Raw genomic sequence first — 24,325 nt, 5'->3', positions numbered from 1 at the left:
TGGGTGGCCCAACACCACCATCTGTCGACAAAAAATAAAAATAATCATAGCTAATAATAATAGCTAATAATAATAGCTACATCAGTTGATTTTATTTTAACTTATTGTTAAACCCTAACAAGTCCATTGGCCTGGGCATAGGCATGGGGGAAACATGCCATATTGCCATGCCTTGGGCTTCCCCGTGACACAAACCATCTGGTGGACAGTGGACATTAAGCAAAAACCAAAATCAACCATTTCTTCCGGCTTCAAATGGATTGTAAAAAGTAAAAATTGTAGAATAACGCGAAAAATCCAATCAAACTGACCTGTGAATTGTGCGTACTAACCTTTCTTGAGCTATACATCTATAACCGTATTCAATGTAAAATGATTCAAAAAACAGAACATTCAACGAATCACACGAATGAACATCCCATTTTTGGCAAGATAACCAGGTATTTTTGTTTGAAAGAGTGCATTGTATTCTACAAACTGAAAACAAAAGAGGTCTGTGGTAAGAGTCCTGTTTCATAATTACTGAGACAGCGTCTGAGCCTCTTACCTCAACAGAGCAGTCGAAATAATTCCCATCCTTTAAAAAGGGCAACAAAGCATTTAACGGAAGTTGTGAGCAGGCTATATTAACTTAAAAGTAGTTTCAGATGGGGTCTCAATATGATTAAAGAAATACATAGAACACGCGTAATGACCTTGCGCGATCTTAAAATTCAGAGACAAGGGACGAAAATCCTTCCAAGTCGTAACGTCAGATAGATCCATTGGATAGAAAATCAGAAGTTTTCAAAAACCAGCTTTCTTCCTAACCTGGCAAAAGAGAACAATTTTCATTGAGGGTTGCTTGTCTTCTGCTTCGCCTTTTCGATTAGAGGCCTTAACTGCTTCTTTTCAGCGAGAATCTTCAGGAAGTTAAACAAGAAAGGTATGTAGTTATGTTTCCTACGGATGTTCTCTGTTCTCCACTTCTTAAATTTCTCCTCCTCCATTAAAATCTTCTCGGTAGCACCCTCAATCCCAGCATTCACTTCTGAAAGTGATTTATTCAATGCTTCTATGCTGCTGTTATCATCCCGTCTCTCCGATTGCAAGGCAGCCAGCTGCTGCAAAATACGTTCTCTCCTCCTCTGGAGCTCCTTGAGTTCAGCAGTGTACAGCTCTTTCCGGTTCTTTATGATGGCCATGAGGTTGAATCTAATCTCACTTTTGGAATACCTTTCAATACGTTCCTGAATCACTGGCTGCACCATCTGTAGCCAATCCATATCACCTTGCCCACCCAGACACTGCCCAAGGCTAATGGGCCCCTCCTTCAGTCCATCAAGCTCATACAGCACACCTTCAAAGGGCAAATAGCTTATGAAATGGTACACATCATCATCTTTGCCTGCAGCCTTCTGCTCCTCTGGAACAAAAGGCTCAGGTCTCTGAAAACTGTTATGGGCTGTACGAATGGCTTCGCTGTTGTTAATAGCCAAGCCTTTCAGCTCTGGAGGAAAGTTCTTTGTGAATTCTTTCAATGCTGACAATTCCGGACCAATATCAACATCTGGACAGTTCAAAAGAATGGATAGTATCGCCTGGGTTGCACATGCATTATTAATAACCTGCAAAGTAGAAGGTAGTAACATTAGAAAAGTCAACTACCTTCTTGTTCTCCAGCATATACAGATTTACAGACACCGACCTGGCTGGCAAAAAACAAGTTTGGGTTTGGATCCTTAATTACAAGACGATCATCTTTTTCCCCTGGACGCCATTTAAAAAGGAATATCAACCCATATACTGGCCTGCAATTAAAATGCATAGTAAGGATATTAACATATGCGTACCACAAGAATGCATATTATGTAAAATTGATATCAACCTACAAAGTTTACAAGCTCAAACAATTGGGATCGGCAATTTACCTAAGACTGTTGAGAGAATCAACGTCCAATGAATACAACTCCTCAACCTACTTGAACACATGGCATAACAATGGTATGCATTAAATAGAAGAAAAATGTGAAAAAGTGAAACAAATGTACAAGTCTAAAACAGGTGAACAACATGCATCCTAAAACAAAATAATTAGTTTAATAGCAAGGTTTGAGAGTCATATAGAATCGGTAACTCAAGCTGACCACACACTCAATTCCATATCTAGCTTTGCCTATGATTTGACCATGTGACCAGCATGCTGACCAAAGGCTCACAGTTTCAAGATGATTGTAAACTTGGATCTGTGATCACCCCTGAGCATACCCACTAAAATTCGTTTTTATATTAATTTCAATTGAAAAGTCTAGAACTTACAAGATCCATTGAGCATACATATGTCTAGAACTTACAAGATCCATCTAGAATTCACTTTTCCAGCCTCAACCTTCCAAAAGTACAGAAAATACATCTTCGATCTCACCAACTACTCAGCCAGTGATAAAGGCAAAAATTTGAGAGGAGAAAAGGGATAAATGCAGAATAGGAAGAAACTGATGAAGTTGATATCATATAAAAGATAACTGATTTAGACTTGTTGATAAGATCCCCAAGAGGAGCTCTGGAGAGGTCGATAAAGGAGAGGACACCTTTCACATCAAATTTGATGCCAAATTCTTTATATGTTAGGTATTTTGAAAACTCGGATCATTTCACTTCCTACCATTTTTTTTATGCTAGCCCAACATCTGGTTCATAACAACCAAAATGCACCTACAACTCGTAAGGATACCAACAGGCCAGTCGCCTAGCGGTACCAGGCCCGAGGCATGTGTGTGTGTGAGTACCAACTAAGGAAAAAAAAATGCAAAAGGATGGGATGGGGGCATCACAAAATCACACATCATCTTCAAATAGATGTGATTAACAAAAATATCATGCCAAAAATCTCCATTGTAAGCCTTCCATACCAGCTGTCCCTTTGGATCGAAGGATCTAGGAAGAAAAGGAGAAGGAGAACCCTACCCTCTTTTGGATAAGAAGTGAGCATGATAGGAGATGGATTCTTTAATCCCCTTGCTACGTTCAAAATGTGGAAGAATGAAGGGGGAAGGATAAGTAAATTAGTGTCTATCTGTTTAGCTGTTACTTTTGTGACAAGTGACATCCTGTTTTTTCCCTTATAGTTATATAATAAAACACTCATCTCTTTCTCTTCTTTTTATCATCATTTTCAGACAAGATGGGTGTCTAATATCATTTCCTTTCTTTTCTCGCCCTAATTATCTAAACAAGAGGAAGGGCCACTAGTATTCTTTCCTTTTTTTCTTTATCTCATGGCTAATGCAATCCTTCCCTTCTCATCCCTCCCGCCCCAGCTTATCCAAATAAACCCGAAAGTCTTTCTCCTCATCACTATTTATGCTGAAAAGGTTAGCTTCAAAGTTCATCTTGCGTTCTAGCTTTTGCCCAGTGGGTTGCTTGGCTTTATCATAATTTCACCATTAAAGTTCTGAATAGCAGATAAAGCTTGATCAAATATCAAATAACAAAACTGCTTCGATTTCACCATTTTGAGATTTGAATCAGACAATGTTTGATCAGGTATGAAACCATGGAATTTCTATATCCATACAAGAAACCACAGAGAGAAAAACACACACATATATAATGCTTCCACTGGGTATGAAGCAGTCACCTACTGATGGATTAGCTAAAAATCTCAATAGATCAACAAAAAAAGGCATTTTAATCATCAATAAGCCCAACATGGACACAAAATATGAGCAAAAGAAGCTCCAATGAATATCCAGTCCCGATGCACTACATGTGGTGGAAGCAAATGTCTTCCACAGCAAATATAAAATTTCTTAAACCATGACAAAGACTGACATAGAAACAGATAAACTTATGTAAATCCAAAATTTTACCTGCACACCTTTTACTTGCATCTGCTGTATAAGTTCTGTAAAAACACCTGAAATAGAAACCAACAATCTCAACAATAAAGATTAACCAAAACTAAAATGTTGAACCAATCAAGAGAGAGGCGTCCGGATACTAAATATCATCCTTGTAACTAAGTAAAGAAATATATTGCACTAAAGAGGACTAATCAGATTATGCACGCTCTACTTCATGAAAACGAAGTAAATTTTGTCTTCAGCATGGAATAGCTCGTGGGTCGGTTGGTGCTGTGGACTTTCGGAGGCTTTATAGGACGAATGTGAACACAACCAAAGGGGCACTTTACAGCACGGGGTAAAAATGTCGTCTTATTCACCACTTCTATAAAGGGACATCTATTTGTCTACCTCCAATTACTCAACCAAAGATATAGTGGATCCGCCTGCCACACTGCTGTCAGCTCCAAATAATCGTACAACGTCGCCAACTAGAAATATGCGCAAGAAAAAAATGGAAAATGAACAGCCCACATATCCCTAACAACTACACATGCATCAATAGATGGTTCAGTATCTTTTAGACCCTTATTCACATGCAACCTATGTTACATGGACTCTTCAATAACTAGACAACATTACTAGCTTATCAAGGCTCAAAAATATGCGCAAGAAAAAAATGGAAAATGAACAACCCGCGTATCCCTAACAACTAGACATGCATTAATAGATGGTTCACTATCTTTTAGACCCTTATTCACATGCAACCTATGTTACGTGGACTCTTCAATAGTAGGTGAAGTATCCGTATCGGTTTGAGATCTGCTTCTGACACTTTTGGTTGGACACACGCATAAAATAAAAATATCAAATAATATAAATATTTAGCAGCGTTCACGTATCCTTTTGTTTGGGGATTGGACACGACGCGAGGATACATACCCACACCCGAGACACACACCCGAGTCCATGTAACATAACATGCAACACTTCTTCATAATAATATTGAGACTCTTAATCAGGTTGTCAATTATTAGAATCTTTCCTAACTGACAATTGACACAATCGTCCACTCAAATAGAGCGTGCAGCTTTGGTGAACCAAATTGCCTTCTAATGGAATTAAGGATGTCTATCACCTCTCAAAAGCTTATAATAGGGTGTAGAACTTAAACCTAATACCTTAGACGCAACCCAACTCAAGGAGTTCTCCATTACATTTACAGGACAAGTCTATAATACTCCTGCAGTGCCATGATGAAACAGATCCCGTACCACTCTCCACCCTCTGAAAAGTGAAACCCTAACAAGATCCGCAACTTAAAACTTCTTATCCATTACAAAGGGCATTCACCACCTCAATGATTGTGTCAATAAATGATCCGCCAACTATCCCCCAGCACAACCTAATGTGCTCATAGAAAATTCACTGTATGACATTGAATTTCACTGTTCACCATTAAAAGTATGAGCAAGCAATAAAATTCACTGATATTCTACTATAAATAAACATAACCCAATCCTAACAAGGACATTCTTTAGTATGTCCATTAGAAAATTCTCATGCCTCACTAGGAACAAGCTTTGACAGGACTTAAACAAAGTATTGAACTCTTGTCCCTACCTAAAAGGTGAAAACTTAATCCACCCACCCTCTCCCATTTGTTAAGGTTCTGAAATAGTCTCCTTTGCCTCCAAAGCCCAAGCTAATGTCAAAGATACATTTTAATAGTAATGATCTCCCAATCTTCCCATCATCTTTTCGAGAATAAGGCAAAAATAATCACAAAACTACCCACCATGTCCTGAAAGTATCCCAAACACGTCCATGTCGTATTCTCACCGTGTCTATGCCTTATCCCAACCGTGTTCAATTAGAAAGTGAAAAAAAAAATAAAAAATCAAGTTCCAGGACAATTCTAGCCATGTCGGATACGTGTACAGGTCGTGTCCCATGCGTATTCAATACCACCATGGCACCCCTAGGTAAAAGTTTTCATTATTCCAAGGCTAGCACCCTTAAGAATGAGGCTAGTATAGACAATAAGGGCAAGATGTAAACATCCTTTAAATTTGTATCATGTCTTCATACAATCAACATTTTTCTCACACAATGGGCAAAAAAAGAGGCATTGAACTCGGCTGCAATCCTTGTTCTCAACAGGATATTTGGGATCGGTCATAGAAAGCCCGGCTTTCGACTCTCCTGATTATCACTCTTGCATTTCAAAAAATCCCATTGATCTAGAGGAAACTTTGTTCACCACAAAACCAGTTGTCACGCCCGTGGACTCGCCGGAAGCCGGTCACGACAAAAACACCGTCCCGAGTGGTCGGCTAGCTGTCATGAGGTCCACGAGCTTTAAATGCGACAGGGGGTGGAAGGTGCGGTAGATAGATCCATCCCACTAGATCGAGAAGATTGGACAAGAGCTACTTCAACGTCAGGCCTATACCATAAGGATCGGTAAGGCATGTTATAGCATGCTATATATTAGGCTGGTCACGCACCCGAACCGATTGAGCACAGGTCAGATTCGGGAATTCTGGTCAACTGTTCTGGCTTACCATCCTTCTCGAGTAAAATGGAAAGGAAAGATTGTGGAGGAGGTTGTGGATCAGCAGGTTAGGCCTTCGAATGAGATTCACCATCAATGCATGAGATTACAGACATTAAAATATATGAAAACACCATTAAGATTAAATTTAGATGTAGTCATGCTCTTTCCTTATACTCTAGAAACTTATTTAAGATCTGAAAGCTTCTAAATGGGGTATTAATGGCAAATATCAATCTGAACGAGTTTGAGAAAAAGGAAAAAGGGATAAATAAAGCAAGGATAATTGAAGTTCATAGTTTGGAGAATTCCGTTATTGGGCTTCAACAAGGACTTTGTGCAAAGGAGTCACTTGATACCAACCTATATAACATCAACTATTCCAACTGAGTGAAGAAGCATGTCTTGGGTACGGAAAAATATTTGACATGTCTAGTTAGACATTTACCTATTAAATATATGAGTTCAAGCTTAACATACATAATTGTACATAGATTCTCTTATTATGGAACACAAGTAAACTGCCCATGCTGAACACTGTGTTACCAAAAAAAATGCTATTTTAACCTAAAATAAAATAAGAATATTAAAAATGACAATTTAACCGCATTCTGTGTTCTTGGGATTGAGGACTCAATAAATTCAATGCCTGCATATATATTGAGATTTGAGAATCAACGAGTAACATGTGTACCTCATTGGCTCACTCTATAGTCTATACCCTTATGGACCCCCTAGGATAATCATTTGAGGCCAGTAGCAAAGCACAATCCCTTTGAATGAGGTAATTGAAAATATTAAAAGAAATCATTGCAATTGGAAGAAAGGCACTCTTTAGGTGGTTGCTTGACACCAACAGAAGTTACTTGACGTATCTTGGCTCTCATAAGAATTTCATCAAACAATTGCTATGCTCATGGATCCCCAGGAAAGACTTGCTTTGATACCAAATTGATGTGATATGGCTGCTAATGTGGTTGGTAATACTCTGTGCTGATATTCTTTGATTTCTCAAGTATATGATATGTTAAGAAAGAAATCACACAAAATTAGAGAAAGATATGGAGGAAAGAATGTAGGGAATGAATGTGTTTCACATTTTCATCCAAAGTTAACAAATTGTTTCAAAAGTACCGGTAGAGTTCAGGTAGCCTAGTTTACAACACCTTGCATCATTCTTCTGCCTGCTTCTATGTGATGACATTTTGGTCCATAAACTGCTCTAATGGTTTGACATATAGCCTTTACTAACTACATGGACAGCTACATGCACGAGGTGCAGATACATGTATAAGCGCTGAATTTATCAAACCGTCAAACCAAAGGACGCAAAGACGAGACTAAATATTTTTATTATTTATATTTTCATTTATTTTCTAAATTAAAATAATGTTTTACTCATTTTAAGGGAATAATATAACATAAGGAATACATTATAAGAGATTATTATGTGAAATTATAAACTTATATCATAGCTTTCTATTTAGGGCGGGCCTTGGCGCAACGGTAAGATTGCATTTGCTCCATTGTGACCTAGAGGTCACAAAAAGGAAACAGACTCTCTGCATGCAGAGGTAAGGTTGCATAATACACCTGACCCTCCCCGTACTCTACAATGGCAGAAGCCTTGTGCACTAGGTTTGCCCTCTTTATATCATAGATGCATGTCCAACCATTTGTGGGAAATATACCCCAATATCTCATACCATGTCCAAGTATAGTGTTGCTATCATAATAAGAGATTATTATGTACAACTACATATTAAAATTATACCATAGATGCATGTCCAACCATTTGTGAGGGATATAACCCAATATCTCATACCATGTCTGAGTATTGTGTTGCTACCTTGTTGATGAGATATTGCTTACTAGATAAATTTCGTCTTGTTCTTGGGAGTTCCGCCAACAAGTGGAATATTTCCAGCCTTGCTTTTCCACCCTCTTTGGAAAGTCTTGTGTTAATCCACGAAGTCTTGAGTTCTTTGTGGGTTTGGTCCATTTAAACTTTGTTTTGGGCCAATTTGGCAGGTTAATTAAAAAACTATCCTACTGTAATAAGGTTGGCCACTAATGCACAAAAAATTTTAACCTAATCTCTTGCGCTATCAAGACATTTTTTTCCTTGTATGTTAGATTTTTACCTCTTGGATTACGAGAGGATTGTTAGTGACCAAGAGCATTCTTCATGAGTTTCATTGTTATAGTTTGTGCTCTGTTTCTCTTTCTACGGTTAAAAAAATAATAATTAAAATTAAAATATAAATATAAATAAACTTACCTACTGAAAATAGATGCAACTGTAGTAGCCTTTACTACAAATGCACCTACATTATTTAACCAAAAAAAAAAAAACAACAGCAAATGCACCTACATCATGGAAAGTTTTTTTTATTGATAATGCAGCAAATCCACTTAGATTTCTAAAGAAGATTGAGAATATTATACCGGAAAAGTAGTTTTTTTTTCCCTTTTCTTCTTTGTTCTTGTTGATTTTTTATTTTTATTTTTTCCTTATTTTAACTCATCAAAGAAATAAAGAAAGGTGTGCTGATTTCCAGATAGAAAATAAACACACTCACGATCAGAGATAATTTGCAACAAGTACACGCAGGTGCAAAAAAAAAATAGAAAGACATGATAAAATCTTACCAGGATCGGATTCGATTGTGCACCAAGACATGATGGCAAATCTGTTTGCTGCATCAAGGAAAAAAGCTCATTAGGATGTACAATTATTGGACGTTTAGAGAAACTAAATTTATGCATATCTTAAATGTTTCACAGACTCATGCAACAAACACTCATATCAATAGTCATCGATTGAGTGACCAAACCCAAATTTTCCTGTGTCCATAGGGGCCATAGCCAGATGTATTCATGCGAATGTAGCTCAAAATATACACTACATACACAATCATACACACACACACACACACACACACACACTTAGGCATATTAATTAGACCCAAAAAAAAATTCGATTATACAACTTAGCAAACAGCTCCGTATTGAGATAAAGAAGCAACACGAGGTATTCAGTCGAATGAAGCTCCAAATAGACACAATACATACATACATATATATATATATATATATATATAACTAAGACAAAGAAGGAAAATGATTTCAATTATACACATCTCAACAAACATATTATTATTGAGATTAAAAAAAAAAAAATCAACTACCCTAAAATTAGTACTTGGGGCACCCAAATTTATACTGCAAAATTCAGTAAATATAAAGCTAATCACCGTACCTCTAAGTATTCAGCGGCGGCGGCTATGAAACGGCGACGATTACGGCGGTGACGGTGGCTGTGCGGCGAATCCTTTGCTCCTCTGAATATCCCCAATCTCGGAGGAGACTGGTTTTCTAGTCGGTGTTTCCTTACTGTGCTCCTAGCAAGTCATAACACTGACAATAGTGCAGATGTATGGGCCGATAAAGGGACTAATAGGCCCAGACAAATTTTTCATGGTCTTTGGGCCTAAGGCCCAAATCCGATGGACGATTCCACCTGTGCATGAGAGAGCCTTTTTTTTTTTTTCTTTTTTTTTCATTTTCAAATTAATTATATAGTTTGTCATTTGTACTTGTCTAAATTGTCCTTGTTACAGTATAATAAAACAAAATGAATCTATTTTATAAAACCCTTTTTACATAATTTTTAATTGGAGAGATCATTATGTCTTACATTGCCTGTAAGTTGGATATATAGTGGCTTTAAAAATGTAATCAACATTGTTGGAAATTTGTAGAAATTTATATTTAAAATTCAATACAACCAAATTTTTGTTTAATCAATTATAATAACCAATGCAAGTTGTGCAAGGACATAGAACACCAAATATTGCCAAATTCCATTAATATATCAAGTCAAAGACTCAAAGGTTCGGTGGTGGTCTTTCAATCAGACATTTATACAACATGGTTTGCTAAACAATTTTTTTAATTGGTAGACGAATCACTTTGTGGGAGTTGTTGAATTAAAAACAAACAAAGCATCTATGAAGAATAAATAATTATATATATATATATATATATATATATATATATATATATATATATATATATGCATTATTACTTTTATACACCAAACAATTAACAATTACTAACAATATTACTTAGGCACAACATTGTCACCTGAGCATTTTTACAATCTACTCATCTTCATTAGTAGTAAATTCATGTAATAGAGTAAAGAGAGAAATTTAACAATATAAAGAAAACACACAAATGCTATCAAGCACCTTACCAACTTGGATTCAAGTGAAACATTTTTTGTGGCGCTGTTGTCATGATGCATTTCCAACAGGTATGGTTTTTCTTCATAGGGGTTTTCAAATTTCTCCTTTTTGCACTCGTTGTGGATCTGAAGAGGACGATATTCTTCATCTTTTTGTGAAGTGTCCATATTCATCACAAGTGTGGAAACTATTACCCTTCAGGCTCGGTTTTTCAAATGCCACTTTTTCTTCTTTCTTGAATTGGTGGTTAATCTCCTGACCAAAATAATTTCTTGGGGTTGATTTCTTTTTGCACTTGGTTTATATGGAAGGCTCGAAATAAAAAAGTGTTTGAGAATGAGATGTAGAGTCCTATGGTACTAATGAACCTTGCTGTGGCTAGATTCTGGGAATATGCGGAGGTTCGGTTGAAGTGTAGGAGAATCTTTTGCATTAACAGCTCTTCATCTCCTCAATCCTGGGTTCCTCCATTACCTCGGTTAATTAAATGTAATGTAGATGCTTGTTTTTCAGTGGAATCCTCGATCGATGGAGGGGGTGCAATCTTTCCACGACTCTTTCAGTTCCATCATTTAAACAGTGGTCTTTAAACCATTTCCTTCATCTTCGGCATTGGTAGCGGAAACTGTTTGTCCTAGACATGCCATTTCTTAGGCTAAATCACTACATTTCCTAAATGTGTGCTTTGAATTAGATGCAAAGCTGCTTGATAATGTTGTGGCTGATTATGGGAGTTGCTATATCGAAATTGCATCACTTATCTTTGATATCAAAAAAGCGTTAAAGGTTTTTCCCTCTGTTGCAGTGTCCAATGTTAGGCGAGCTGGGAATATGGTGGCTCATGCTCTTGCATCTTTATCTCGGAATCCAATGGATTCTGTAATACCCTTAATTTTAAAAAGATAGTTTCGGTTTTTTAATTAATGTGTTTATTGCATTTTTATTGAATTATTTGAATTATTTGAATTTTTGCTTAATTGATTTATTTGTTTAATTGATTTTGTTGTTTACTTGAATTATATGCTTATGTGGAATGTCATAAATTGTTTTATTTGTTTTATTTATTTAACTAATTTATTTGTTTTAATTGAATTTTGTGCTTAGATGGACTTACATTAAATGGTTAAATTAAATGTTTTACAACAGAGTTGGTTTTGGATATGGGATTTTATGGGTACAGCTATTACCTATGGATGGATATACATGTATAAATATATGTGTGTATACAATTAAGTTAACTATTAGGATTTATTAATTATTACATTTATATTGTTTTATTAATAATGATTTTAGGGTTTTATATTTTTATATAGTCGCTGACTTATATTGGGGTTTGAATTAGGTTTTTCTTAAGCCTTTATAAATATAACATTAGACGTCGGCTTGGGGTTTAGAAATCAACAAAACCTCATGCACAAACAGAGAGCAACTTGAGAGAAAACTGTGAGAACCAGTTAGGATTTCGGCAGTGGACTCAAGGTCGGACCAAGGAGGAAGGAATGGATGGCTTGTGAGATTGAACCCGAGCAGTAGGAGGTTTATGTGATACCCCCGGATTTCCGGATGCGAGTTGGCCAGGTCCACGCCCGATTACCCGAGGATATCAAACCAATTAGCAATAAACGAACACAGAATACGATTAAGAAAACAGGAATAAATAAATTACTGAAAAGAAACTAGAATGATAAACCAAAACTGAAAACCTCAGAATAAAATTTTTATAAATAAAATATTAATATGATACATCCAACTTCTCCAATTCTAATACAATTCGGGAATCCATCTGGTGGACCTCAAATAAAACCAACACTAAGAAATGAACCACTGGAAAGGAATCCAATGCTAAACCGTACAGGAACCGCCTACGTCGTCGGTAGAGTGAGTAGTCGTCTCTGCTCAGCACGAATAAGCTCTAAAACCTGATACCGTCCGTTACCTGAAAAATAATATTGGGTCAGGCCCATGAACAAGTTCTATCCTAACTACAATCCAAACAGAGACCCGATACGCAGATACATTCTAGATATCTCAACCATATCTATATAGTCCGTAAATAGATATATACATATAACCACACTACAGGACTCTCACTAGGCTATGCTGAGGGTCTCAACCTGAATAGAAAACAACATGCATAAATGCACCTGAGTGAGCATGACTACTTAAGCCTTACAGGGTATACCTTAACCAGCATAGCTAGCTACGCATCCTACTGCATATACGCTCCCTAACCGTCAACTATGAGGCTCAAACTCAGATCGCGGTACCATAGTTTCTATATATAAATTCTCATCCAAACCAATGTAGTGCCGCTCAACAATTCGTTGCTATGACACGACATACAATTAGGATTTAAATATTTTAATTAAATCCCTATCCATTCTATTAACAGAAAATATAAACAACCATCTGTTATGTCGTTCAACTGTTTTAGTTGACAGGACATGCATCCATGTAGGATTTAACTATTTTAGTTAATCCATTCCGCATATATGAGTGGGTTGGAATTAGCATTTTGATCTAATCCGTCCCTCCGTATGTCACCATTCCATACCGGTACATACATGCAAATGATCTGTAAATGATGCAACATTTTATGCAGTACATTAAACAAATCCATATAATCCAAATAGATAATAAACAGAATTTAAACAGTTCATCATCTATAATCCAAACACCATACTAGTAATTACTAGAACCTAATTTACTAATTCAGCAATTATCGTTCAAGACCATGTAAATTACAAAAAGTGCATAACAATTCAGTAATTTAAATCCCATTAAATCCATAACCTAATTAATTGTAGAAGGAGTTTTATATCTCGCCAACATAATAATCTAGACTAAAATCCATGTAACTGTAGACAAGGTTTAAAATTTCAGCAGTTACAATCCTATCCTTAATCCATGAAATTTGCAGAAAGGGTTCACTATTTCAGCAATTAAAATCTAGAACATGTATAGACCAATTCTAATAAATAATTGACTATCATCCATCCAATATAAGATTTATAGTCCTCTTATATTCCATTAAATTACTAACAGTAAACTAAGCAATCAGTTGCCTTTCATCCGCTAACAGTATGAAAAAATAGTTTAATGGTATACTGTTCATTCCATTAACTTAGAGGTATAAATTATTTAATTTGAGGTTTTAATTATGCCTTAAAAGAAATATTAAACCCCCCAGTAAGTCCCATAACTGTTCAGAATTATTTAAGGCACCACACAGTACACCAAGAAACTAAAAAACGTAGAAAACAACAAATAAAAGAGAGCCTGCTCTTTGAAAACTTTGAGCAGGCTCTAAAAGAACCTAGAGCCGGCTCCAAACTACCTTGGAGCTAGCTCTTTTTAGGTGGGAACCGGCTCTTGGTTTTCCCAGAGCCGGCTCTCTCCCTTCTGTGAGCCTCCGTTCCACTTCAGCTCCGTCTCCGACCTCTGCTTCAACTCCGGCCTCTTCCTACCCCTCTGTTCTTCTTTAAAACTGCTCTTAGTAGCCAAATATATATACAGTAGCATCCCAATGGTTTGGTTCGACAGTTGGAATTTATTACAGTGACTTAAAACCTCTACCGATTCTTTATGCGTTAACATAAAACTTGACCTTCAATTTGCAAACATAACCACATATAATACTAGAACATATACAGATAATCAAAACTAATCTTAACCATCCTACTTATATTCAAATACATCCCAAACCCTTGTTTATAACAATATGAATTAAAGCAACCATTAAAACAATACAAATCTGTAAGCTTAAAACAGACGACAAACACAAGTCAATCAAGAATTGTTTTAGACAACCATACACATACTGATAATCAGTTGGACATATATCTCGCATGCCAGATTAGATTAATATTCAATTAAAATCCTAGAGACATCTAGGTATGCACAGAACACAGGCCAACCGGGAGAGAGAAAGGACAGAACTTGCCTTTACAGTTTTGGATTCAAAACTCTGTTGCCGTCCTTCTAAGTTTTTCCGATGAAATCTCCGACGACTGTTCCACCTCTGTTGCTCTTGGTTTTATCCACGAGCCAACCACTGTTCCTCCTCCTCCTTGGTTCAACCCTAGCCTAAGGCAAAACCCTAGACTTCTTCCCTTTATCTCTCTTTGTAATTCTACCTGTAACTCTCTTTTATTCTCTCTGTTTACAGACTTGTGCTTACGGTTTCTAAAACCCTAAACCCCAGTATTCTTATGTATTTATAAGCTCCAAACAACAATCCTACTCCATATAAAATTAGAGACAAAAACCCTAATTCCAATCCTACACCAACCCTAAGTCGGCTACGTTCAAACATAAAACCCTTGTTTAAGAAATTCAACAATTAAATCAATTAAAAAATAAAAAAATTAAACCAAATAAAAATAAAACAATTAACAAATCAATTTAATTCATAAACAGCTAAATTCACCCAACACTTATTTTAATTCAGAAAATACCTCGCCACATAAATACCAAACGCAAATAAAATAAATAATGAAAACAATAAAATAAATATTAAAATTTCAATTATAACTCTTTTAAAACTAGGGGTATTACAGTTTACCAGTAGTCGACAGTCGTCGAAGAATTTAGAGACGACGTTGAAAGGTTTCAAACCGAAACCTAAAGGCAAGTTTTATTCTAACTACTTCCCTTAAACCTGTGTTATGTGCATGCTATATAGTCTCCAGGAATTAATTCAAACTTTAAAACGGATATTTGATGCATGTTATATCAGACGATAAACTATTATATGCTTTGTTTTACGGCAAATTGGTTTGTGCATAAACTGTTATCAATCAGGGTTTGAATCTGGTTAACAATTCGTATTGAAACTTGAGAAGTCTCTGGAACTTTTGGGCCTTAGATTTAACCCTAAAAAGTTTAATAAAAGCGGTACAGGACTCTGAACTTCGTCGAAGGCGAAGAAGATGAACCGAAGAAGCGTAGCAGCGGCTCTCAGGGTAGAGCCGGCTCTCCATGAGGGAGAGCCGGCTCCCTTGCTGGAAACACCCCTACGGGGTGTTTTTATGATATTTTTTGATTCCAAGGGCTAAAATAGAATTCTGTAATTCAATTGGGGGGGGGGGGGGGGGGGGGGGAGGGTTAAAAGATGTTTTGAACCTGTTAAAGACCCAGAAATGTTGGTTTAGGCTGTAGTAAGGGACATCATGAATTATAAATGTTAATATGCATGCTGTCAAGGAATGAGGAAGATTTAATTGCTAGTTGTTTTGACAAATTAAATGGACTGAAATGAAAGTTATTTTTGGGAATTTATATCAATGATATATAACATAATTAAGTCCCAGGAATGTTGGTTTCTGCTGTAGTTATAGACATCAAGAAATTTAGAAACTAAATTGTATGCTGTCAAGAGTAGTGGGAGTTTTAATTGCTAGTCTTGTTTTAGTAAATTAAATGGACTAGTATGAAAGTGGTTTTGGCATTCAAGTATAATATGCTCAGTTCATAATTCTGCTTATCATTATATCGTGATATGGATGTTAATTGATGAACTGTTATAATTTTTGTTCTGTCAATTATATGGATATTGATAGTTTAAATTGTTTATCATTACTCTAGCAATTTAAACGGAGGTTCTATGATTATAATCATATACCGGATGCATAATAGGATCTTATCTATATCTGATTTCTATTATGTTTGTCTCTGGATGGATTTGATATTCTAATGAGTGTGCATCATTTATGAATCATATGCATTATATGTACCGGTATGAGATGGTGGCATATTAGGGATGGATTAGATCAAAATGCTAAGTCCTACCTATTCATACATACGAATTGGATTAATTAAAACAGTTAAATCCTACATTGATGCATGTCTTGTCAACTAAAACAGTTGAACGACATATCGGATGCTTGTTTTATTTTTTTCTGTATTAGAAAGGACTTATATATATACTTATGATACCGTGATATGAGCTTGAGTCTCAGGATCATGGTTAGGGTGCGTATATCGCTAAGGATGAGTAACTAGATATAGGGTGCACATGCATACTGTAATGTGTGATTTACATGTTACCTTCTATTCAGGCTAAACTACACTATAGGCTAGTGAGCGTCCTATAGCGTGTATTTATATCTATACGGACTATTTTAGTTATTACCGAGCTATCTAGGATGTATCTGCGTATCGGGTTTCTGTATGGATTGTAATAGGATAGAACTTGCATGTGGGCCTAATCCACTCTTATTTTTTTTTTCAGGTGTTCATCAGTTTCAGGCTTAAAGCTTGATCGTGCTGAGCAGATACAGTCACTTACTTCTCCGACTACGTAAGATTTTCGCTTTGGATTTTGGTTCTGAAATTTATTATTCATTTGGGATTAGTAGGGGTCCACTGGATGGATTCCCGAGTTGTACGGATTGGAAAGTTTAAATTATATTAATCTATTATTTTGGAGGATTGTTTATATTTAGAATTCTTTTCAGCTTATTATTTTATTCTTATTTCATTTTTGTGTTCCTGCTTGTTTACATATTAATTGTTTGGTATCCCTCGGATTTGTGCTCGGACTTGATCACCCGTGGCTCTAGAATCGAGGGGTATCACATATTCCGATTGGATTCTTCCTTCTGTGCCACCTTCACTTCTCGATCTTGCTGCTCGGGATGTGTTGAATATATCTAGTTAGTTTTTCATTTTGTGTTGTTGTGTTTGCCAGGGAAAAAAAAAAAAAAAAAACTATGGATTCAATGATCTAACACTCCCCCCCCCCCCCCCCCCCCCCCCCCCCCCCCCAACCCCCACACACATATAAATTGGAAACCTTTTTAATCATGGGCTCTTTAACTTATGATTGGAAGGTAAACTTATACAATTACCACAAATTACACATAACATTTAACCTAACAAATTTGTGAGAATTGAACTCAAAGAGAGGGATAAAAAGGAAATTGTAGAAGTGGATTTTTGATAGATTTTTCACATAGATTTTTCACATTAACTGATATATGACATATGTGATTCTCTTTATACTGCATTTAGTGTGCGGGAATAAAATGGAATGGAAGTGGGAATGGAATGGAATGAAATGGCCATTCTCATTCTGTTATTTGGTTGCAAATATGAAATGTGTAGAAATGGAATAATAATAATCATTCTAGTGTTTGGTTGGACCAATTTAAAATTTAGAATGGAATAAATTTCAAATTAAATTTTTCAAAATATCCCTCTTAGTAACAAATAAATTAAATTAACAAAATAACATCCTCTAATAATTTTTTTAAAAATAAATGGTGGCAGTGGTGGTGATAACAATGGTGGTGGAGGTGGAAAGTGGTAGTGGTTTAAGTGGTAGTGTTGGAAGGCGGCGATGGTGAAAATGGTGGAAGGCGGTGACAGTAGTGTGGTGGTGGTGGTGGAAGGAGAGAGTGGTGTAAGTGGCAGTGGTGGAAGCCAATGGAGGTGATTGTGGAGGCGATGGAAGGCAGTGGAGGTAACGGTGGTGGAAAGTGGTAGCAGTGGTAGAAGGCGGTGGCTGTGGTGGTGGTGGAAGGTGGTGGTGGTGGCGGTGGTAGAAGGCGGTGACGGTGGTGGTGGTGGAAGGTGGCGGTGGCGGTGGCAGTAGCGGTAGTGATGGAATGTGGTGGAAAGCGGTGGCGGTGGTGGCATTGGAAGGAAGTGGCGATCAAAGGCGGTGGCAGTAGTGAAAGGTGGTGGTAGAAGGTGGTAGTGGTGGTGAAAGGCGGTGGCAGTAATAGAAGGTGGCGGTGGTGGCAGTAGTGGTGGAAGGCCATGGCTATGGTGAAAAGCGATGGCGGTGGTGAAAGGCGATGACGGTGATAGTGGAGGAAGGTGGTAGTGGTAGCGATAGTGAAAGGCGGTGGCGGCGGTGGTGGTGGAAAGCTGTGGACGATGGTGAAAGTCTGTAGCGGTGGTAATGGTGGTGGTGGTGAAAGGCGCAAGTGGTTGTGGTGGAAGATAGTGGTGGTTTTTGGACTTGGAATATGAGGGTTTCTTGGAAAGTTGATTTTTTAAAAAAATTTACTTGGGAATGGAATTGTCATTCCATAGGTTTAGTTGTGCAATGGATTTTCATTCCAATGGAATGGTCGTTCCCATTTTAAATTGTGTTCAGGAAAAAATTTGCACACTCTGAACCCGATTACGGATCCTGCAAGACAAGAGAAAAGAGATGACCGGCGCGGTACCGGCTGGGTGCACTCCGACGGCCAAGTTAGTACTCCACCATTCCATCTCCGATAAAGGATTAAATATGAGGTTTATGGCGTACCTTTTTCTATTGACTGGCCTCACTTTTATAGTAAGTTGAAGTTGTCGTCTTTCGCATTTCCTTCCGGGAGAGAAGGGATTAGTTAATCGTATCTTTAGTGCAACCTTTGAATTAATCAAATCTTATCCTTTAATTACCTTATGAGATGGTCACCTTATCTTCTTAAGTTTATCCATACCCTTTGAGTCTCCATGTCACTTGGAATTCTTATCTAGTCGAATATTCCGTATCAGTAGCCCCCCATTCCCGAAATCTTTCTTGTCAAGATTCGGGAATGCCAAGTCCTTCCAAGCTAAGCATGCTTGATGATTACTTTCTTACCTCTTCTAATAAGGGAGTGGGTTTGCTCGAGCTTTGTGAGCTCACCCTTTAATAAGGAGTAGTTAACCCCTCATCTCTTTAGTAAATGAAGGAAGCTTTAATTAAGGCGCCCTTCTGTGTAGAGGGAGTAGTCGTTTTCTCGTTCCTTTTAATGAAAGAATGAGGTGTAGTCAGCCTCTTGCCTTTTAATGAAGGAATGAGGTGTAGTCGATCTTTCATCCTTTTAATGAGGAAACCTTTAATAAGGTGTAGTCAGCCTCTCGTCTCTTTAATAAGGAATGAGGTGTAGTCGGCCTTTCATCCTTTTAATAAGGTGTAGTCGGCCTCTTGTCCGTTTAATAAGGGAAGTAGATTAATACGAGTGTCACTCAGCTCGTCTCTTTAATAAAGTAAGTAGATTAATACAAGCTTCACCTAGCTCACCCTTTAACAAGGGAAATAGATTACTATGAGCTTCACCCAACTCACCCTTTAACAAGGGAAGTAGATTACTATGAGTTTCACCCAGCTCACCCTTTAACAAGGGAAGTAGATTACTATAAGCTTCACCTAGCTCATCCATTTAACATGAATATCTTAACATATCAAAATGATAATGAATTATTTGAAACAACGGATCCAAGTAGGGAATACTTTACTTGTGAAGCGAGATTCTGCACGATTCAGGATGACATCGTTTCTTGCAAAAAGAAGCAATGAACTTTGACAACACCGGTGTGATGCCTGCCAAGAGCTCTCTGACATTCAAGCTAGTCACCGGAGCTCTGAAATAATAACAAGATTTAATATATTAATTATCTCATACATTTCAAGTCGATTATTTACCTTTTTATAGGAGATGGTAACTGTTGTTACATATAGCAACTGTCAGAAAGATTTTTTGTGGTTCCACAAAGATTTTGGGGAGGATAAATCCCTTACCCTTATCTCATTTCTCATTTGAATTTGAGTTGCTCATTATCCACATTCAAACTGCCTATTATCATTTAAACTGCCTATTATTTTTATCCTTATCATGTATGTTGCCCCCCATTCTCGTGCTTGCTTGTCAAGCATCGAGAATGTCAAAGTGTTTTTTGACCGACCTCTCTTTGGCAGAAATCAATCTCTCTTTAGGTTAACCCTTGTTGGGCGACCTCTTTGTGGTTGACCTCATTTACTCTTGTAATAAGGAAGCAGATTTGCCCGAACTTCATGAGCTGAGGGAGTAGGCTTTCTTAATCTTCATAAGCTTACATATATATATTCTCTCTTATTTGCCAAGGTAGTAGAGAAACATTTATATAATGTGAACATATTAATAAATGGTTGTACCAGAGTAATCATATTAGTATGTCAATTGAAATAGGACTTATTACTGTAAATATCATAGAAGACCGACAAAAATAAAGCCCATATTACTATAACAATATTGGCTCATGTGATAAGAAACACCTTCAATGGTGATGCGTATAATGATCTGCAATGATAGATCTTGATGTCCCAATGAGATTGCTTGGCCAACAAACTTCAAAGTAAACAAACAAATAGAGATCTCCACAACTTTTTTCACAGGTGCAACCTCAATAAGCAAAAGCTTTAATACCACGATAGAATTCTGGGTCTTCCGAAGATTAAAGATGTTAGGGAATGAGCCCAACAGTTTACTCCAATCAAATTTGGAGATCAAAAGGTGCTAGATGATCGTTTCAGCACTTAATCTTTTTCATTGACCCTATTATTATTTTGTTGAGTCTATTATCTTTTTCGTTGAAGAAAAATCAATCAGACTTAAAGCAAATGAGTCACTTGCTCTCCTGAATAAGAACATTGTCTTAAAAAATTCTAATGAGGAAAGAAAGTAATGAAACATATTGCATTTCTTTTGACAAATTGCTAATCTTTTAAATGTGTTGCCTAAAAATCTCTAAATTCAGTGTCATTGAGAAACGTGATTTTTCCAATGGCCAATTATTTGTTAATGTTAATGTCAACAAAGTATTGCATAATTAGTTGCAAAAAAACCGCCGTCCTCATAAGAAAACCATGAGTCGAGATCTATGTTTTCCCAGAGTTTTAACAGTGGGTTGGCGATTTTGAATATAAGCCAGATATAAATAGTACAGTGACAGTAAAAGTATTGATCAAAATATTAATGTTGCAGTGCCAATGGAAGGAATGATAAGTATTTCACAATCTAATCAAAATTCATATCTCATTCTCATAAATGAAATATAGTTGCTAAATGATAAGAGTAACTAAGAACTAGAATTAGAATTAACTAAATGCACATACTTTACTAAAATTTTAGTGTATTCAATTTTTCATGTACATGCAAATTTTTATGTTTTATTCTTGCTGATAAGCAAAATTATTGTCAACAAAGTTTCAATAGAAGGACCTGAATTCCTCAAAAAATTAATTAGGATCCAAGCTCACTTCCTTAAACTAGAAAGGGATAATGTCCTTTAGCAACTGACTGTGTCAAGGGCTCTATACTTAGCATTTTTATGAACTAGAATGCATCGCCTTTATAAGCACTAGCCAAAAGGCCGAGTAGTTTTTGAAAAAAAGAAAAAAGAAGTTGCTAGAGTAGTTTTCAGTTGCATTTTATTTTCTAAATAATACTACTTTGAAATTGCATGCGCCAATAATTGCAAAGGTGACCCGAGTAATCAATTTATCACCATCTTTGCTATCAAGTTTCAGTTCATCTTATCCTCTTATAAGATGGTACAGGAAATCTATCCTAGTACTTTCCCAATTGTTATCCTCAAGTATATGCTGAAACATATTAAAAAGGACATAGAAATTTGATGCCTTCATATTCCAGGGCTGACCAATCAATTGCTCATATCCTAATGTGAGCATGGCAGACCAAGTTTCTCATTTTTAGGAGACCACATCTAGGTTTGCAATTTAATACTTGTTTTTGCACACTAGCTAACAGGTATACTAGACTAAAAGATTGGTAAACTCTCTAACAAATAACAACTTAAAATTAAGCTACACAACCTCTTGTTTTTAAGCCTTTTGACAGTGGTCTATCATTCCCTCCTTATGTTGTTGGACTAATTCATGCTTGCCATGTTGAGCAAATATAAGTGATTTAAGCAAATATCATAAATACTGCATTTCATATATTTTGAACTGCATTGAACCTTCCACTTCTATACATTGTTCTACTATTGTTGCTTTATCGTACTTCTTAGGACTCAAATTGGTTAATAAATATAGGCTTTAACTAGGCAAATTTGAGACCTGTATTACTTTTCTTTTCTTATTTTCTCAAGAAGAAAGCAAGATACTCTTTATTGTATTTTATTTATTTATTTATTTTATACCACATGAGTTGATTAATATGGACTCGCAATAAACTAGCATAGAAATTGAAGTATTAAATAAACGAATAGATAAAAGGTTTCAAATACAGTATTGCGTATTCTCTATACTTCTTGTTAATTTTTTTTTTCAAATATTAATAGAGAGAATACACGCATAATATCAATTTATTGTGAATTTCGAACGTAATTAAATACTGTAATTAATTTTATAAAAAGAGATAAATTAGAATAAATATCAGTAGAGAGAGAAAGAGAGACCTGATTTTTTAACCCTTGCTTTTGAATTGTTCCTATGCCAGCAATCTGAGAAGGCCCAATTGAAACTGAAGATGCATCCCATAGTCGTACATCATGAGCATTAGAAGAGACAACCAACTGGGTCTCTCTAGAAAGATATGACTGAACAATTGTCAAGGGAAACTGGAGGCCATTGTAGCTCTCCAGCACATTGTTGCTATTGGAGTCAAAAATTTTGAGCTCTCTAGAATGGCTGCCAGTAGCAATCTGAGAGGAATCTCCGAGGAAAGTTATGCATGTCAAAGGAGCACCACGGTCTGAATCTGCTATAAACAAATTGGCGATCCCTACGACTTCCATGGATCCCACCATACATGCTCCTAAACTCACCTGTACTAAGTCGGGCTGTCACATTCGATGGGGCATCAAGGCTTCGTCTTGGTTCTGGACAAACATGTGGCTGCAATAGAGAAAGTGGAGGTAATGTGGTGATAGGAGTTGGGCACTGTTGATGCTAATGAACAGAACATGAGAGTGAGCCAGCGAACACAAATATCACTGAAAAGATCAAAAATTTCTCGATCGTGATTTATTTGGGAAAAAACAATTAGGAATTTTTGGAAAAAATCAAAAATTTCTCGATTATAATTTCTATTTCTTTGCGGGACTAGTTGTAATTTTTTTGTGGGACTAGCACACATTCTTACGGATGGCGCCAACTGTTGAGGAAAAAATCTGCACGCTCTGAACCTAGTGACGATTCCTGCAAGACAAGAGAAAAGAGATGGCCGGCGTGGTACCAGCCGGGTGCACTCCGACGGTCAAGTTAGTACTCCATCCTTCCATATCTGATAAAGGATTAAATATGGGGTTTATGGCGTACTTTTTTTTATTGACTGGCCTCACTTTTATAACAAGTTGAAGTTGTCGTCTTTCGTATTTCTTTCTGGGAGAGAATGGATTAGTTAATCATATCTTTAGTGCAACCTTTGAATTAATCAAAACTTATCCTTTAATTACCTGATGAGATGGTTACCTTATCTCCTTAAATTTATCCATACCCTTTGAGTCTCCATGTCACTTGGAATTCTTATCTAGTCGAATATTCCGTATCAAATTGCATACCAAACAAAGAAATGGTTGGAATGAGCATTCTATTCCATTCCATTCCTGAACACCAAACGCAGCATTAAATGTTATGATATTACCAAATGGAACATAGTTTCTTATCAAAGATACCATATTCTGAGTCAATTAGGCAAATAGGAAAATAATGATGAAGTTGTTGGGTAAAATAGGAATATAAAATAAAATGAGTTGCTTTGGTGGAAAAATAAGCTTTCATGTGTTTTTACGTGAGAATTTCTTTTTGAGGAAATTAATTAGTTATGGTAATCTTAATTTTTCAAAACTTTTTGTTTTTGCATCTAAAGTTCAATATAATTTAAAATAAATTCCATTTTTCCTTCATTCTTATTATTTTCATGTGAGATTTATTGTCCATCTAAATATAAGATGTGATATAATTCTTTTAGGGACGTCAAAGA

The 24,325-nt window shown here is 36.4% G+C and overlaps 2 protein-coding genes across 2 annotated transcripts; both read right to left on the bottom strand.

The window, feature by feature from the left end:
* Positions 1-599: 599 nt before the first annotated feature.
* On the bottom strand, positions 600-9,799 carry LOC132306532 (ubiquitin carboxyl-terminal hydrolase 2). The gene is made up of 6 exons (XM_059803945.1): positions 9,644-9,799; positions 9,034-9,081; positions 3,852-3,898; positions 1,911-1,957; positions 1,688-1,790; positions 600-1,607 (listed from the first exon to the last, which is right to left on the bottom strand). The coding sequence occupies exons 2-6, from the start codon at positions 9,062-9,064 to the stop codon at positions 831-833; spliced, it is 1,005 nt and encodes a 334-aa protein (XP_059659928.1). The 5' UTR covers positions 9,065-9,081; positions 9,644-9,799; the 3' UTR covers positions 600-830.
* A 2,544-nt stretch (positions 9,800-12,343) lies between these two features.
* On the bottom strand, positions 12,344-23,300 carry LOC132310160 (DDB1- and CUL4-associated factor homolog 1-like). The gene is made up of 2 exons (XM_059808379.1): positions 22,800-23,300; positions 12,344-12,570 (listed from the first exon to the last, which is right to left on the bottom strand). The coding sequence occupies exons 1-2, from the start codon at positions 23,148-23,150 to the stop codon at positions 12,547-12,549; spliced, it is 375 nt and encodes a 124-aa protein (XP_059664362.1). The 5' UTR covers positions 23,151-23,300; the 3' UTR covers positions 12,344-12,546.
* Between the last annotated feature and the right edge of the window lie 1,025 nt (positions 23,301-24,325).

Source organism: Cornus florida, unplaced genomic scaffold (assembly GCF_030987335.1).
Source record: "Cornus florida cultivar Cherokee Brave unplaced genomic scaffold, ASM3098733v1 CherokeeBrave_3.0.0_Hap2_Chr05, whole genome shotgun sequence".
NCBI lineage: Eukaryota > Viridiplantae > Streptophyta > Magnoliopsida > Cornales > Cornaceae > Cornus > Cornus florida.
This window is presented reverse-complemented; position numbering and strand designations above follow the sequence as displayed.

Bases quoted from the DNA above. Each gene is read 5' to 3' on its own strand.
- LOC132310160 (XM_059808379.1), bottom strand. From the start codon at position 23,150: ATGGTGGGATCCATGGAAGTCGTAGGGATCGCCAATTTGTTTATAGCA. The intron at 12,571-22,799 runs GTCTCTCTTTCT...ATTATTTTTCAG, and splicing joins AGCAAGGGTTAAAAAATCAG to GTAACGGACGGTATCAGGTT.
- LOC132306532 (XM_059803945.1), bottom strand. From the start codon at position 9,064: ATGTCTTGGTGCACAATCGAATCCGATCCTG. The intron at 3,899-9,033 runs GTAAGATTTTAT...TTTCTATTTCAG, and splicing joins CACAATCGAATCCGATCCTG to GTGTTTTTACAGAACTTATA. The intron at 1,791-1,910 runs GTAAATTGCCGA...TTTTAATTGCAG, and splicing joins GATTCTCTCAACAGTCTTAG to GCCAGTATATGGGTTGATAT.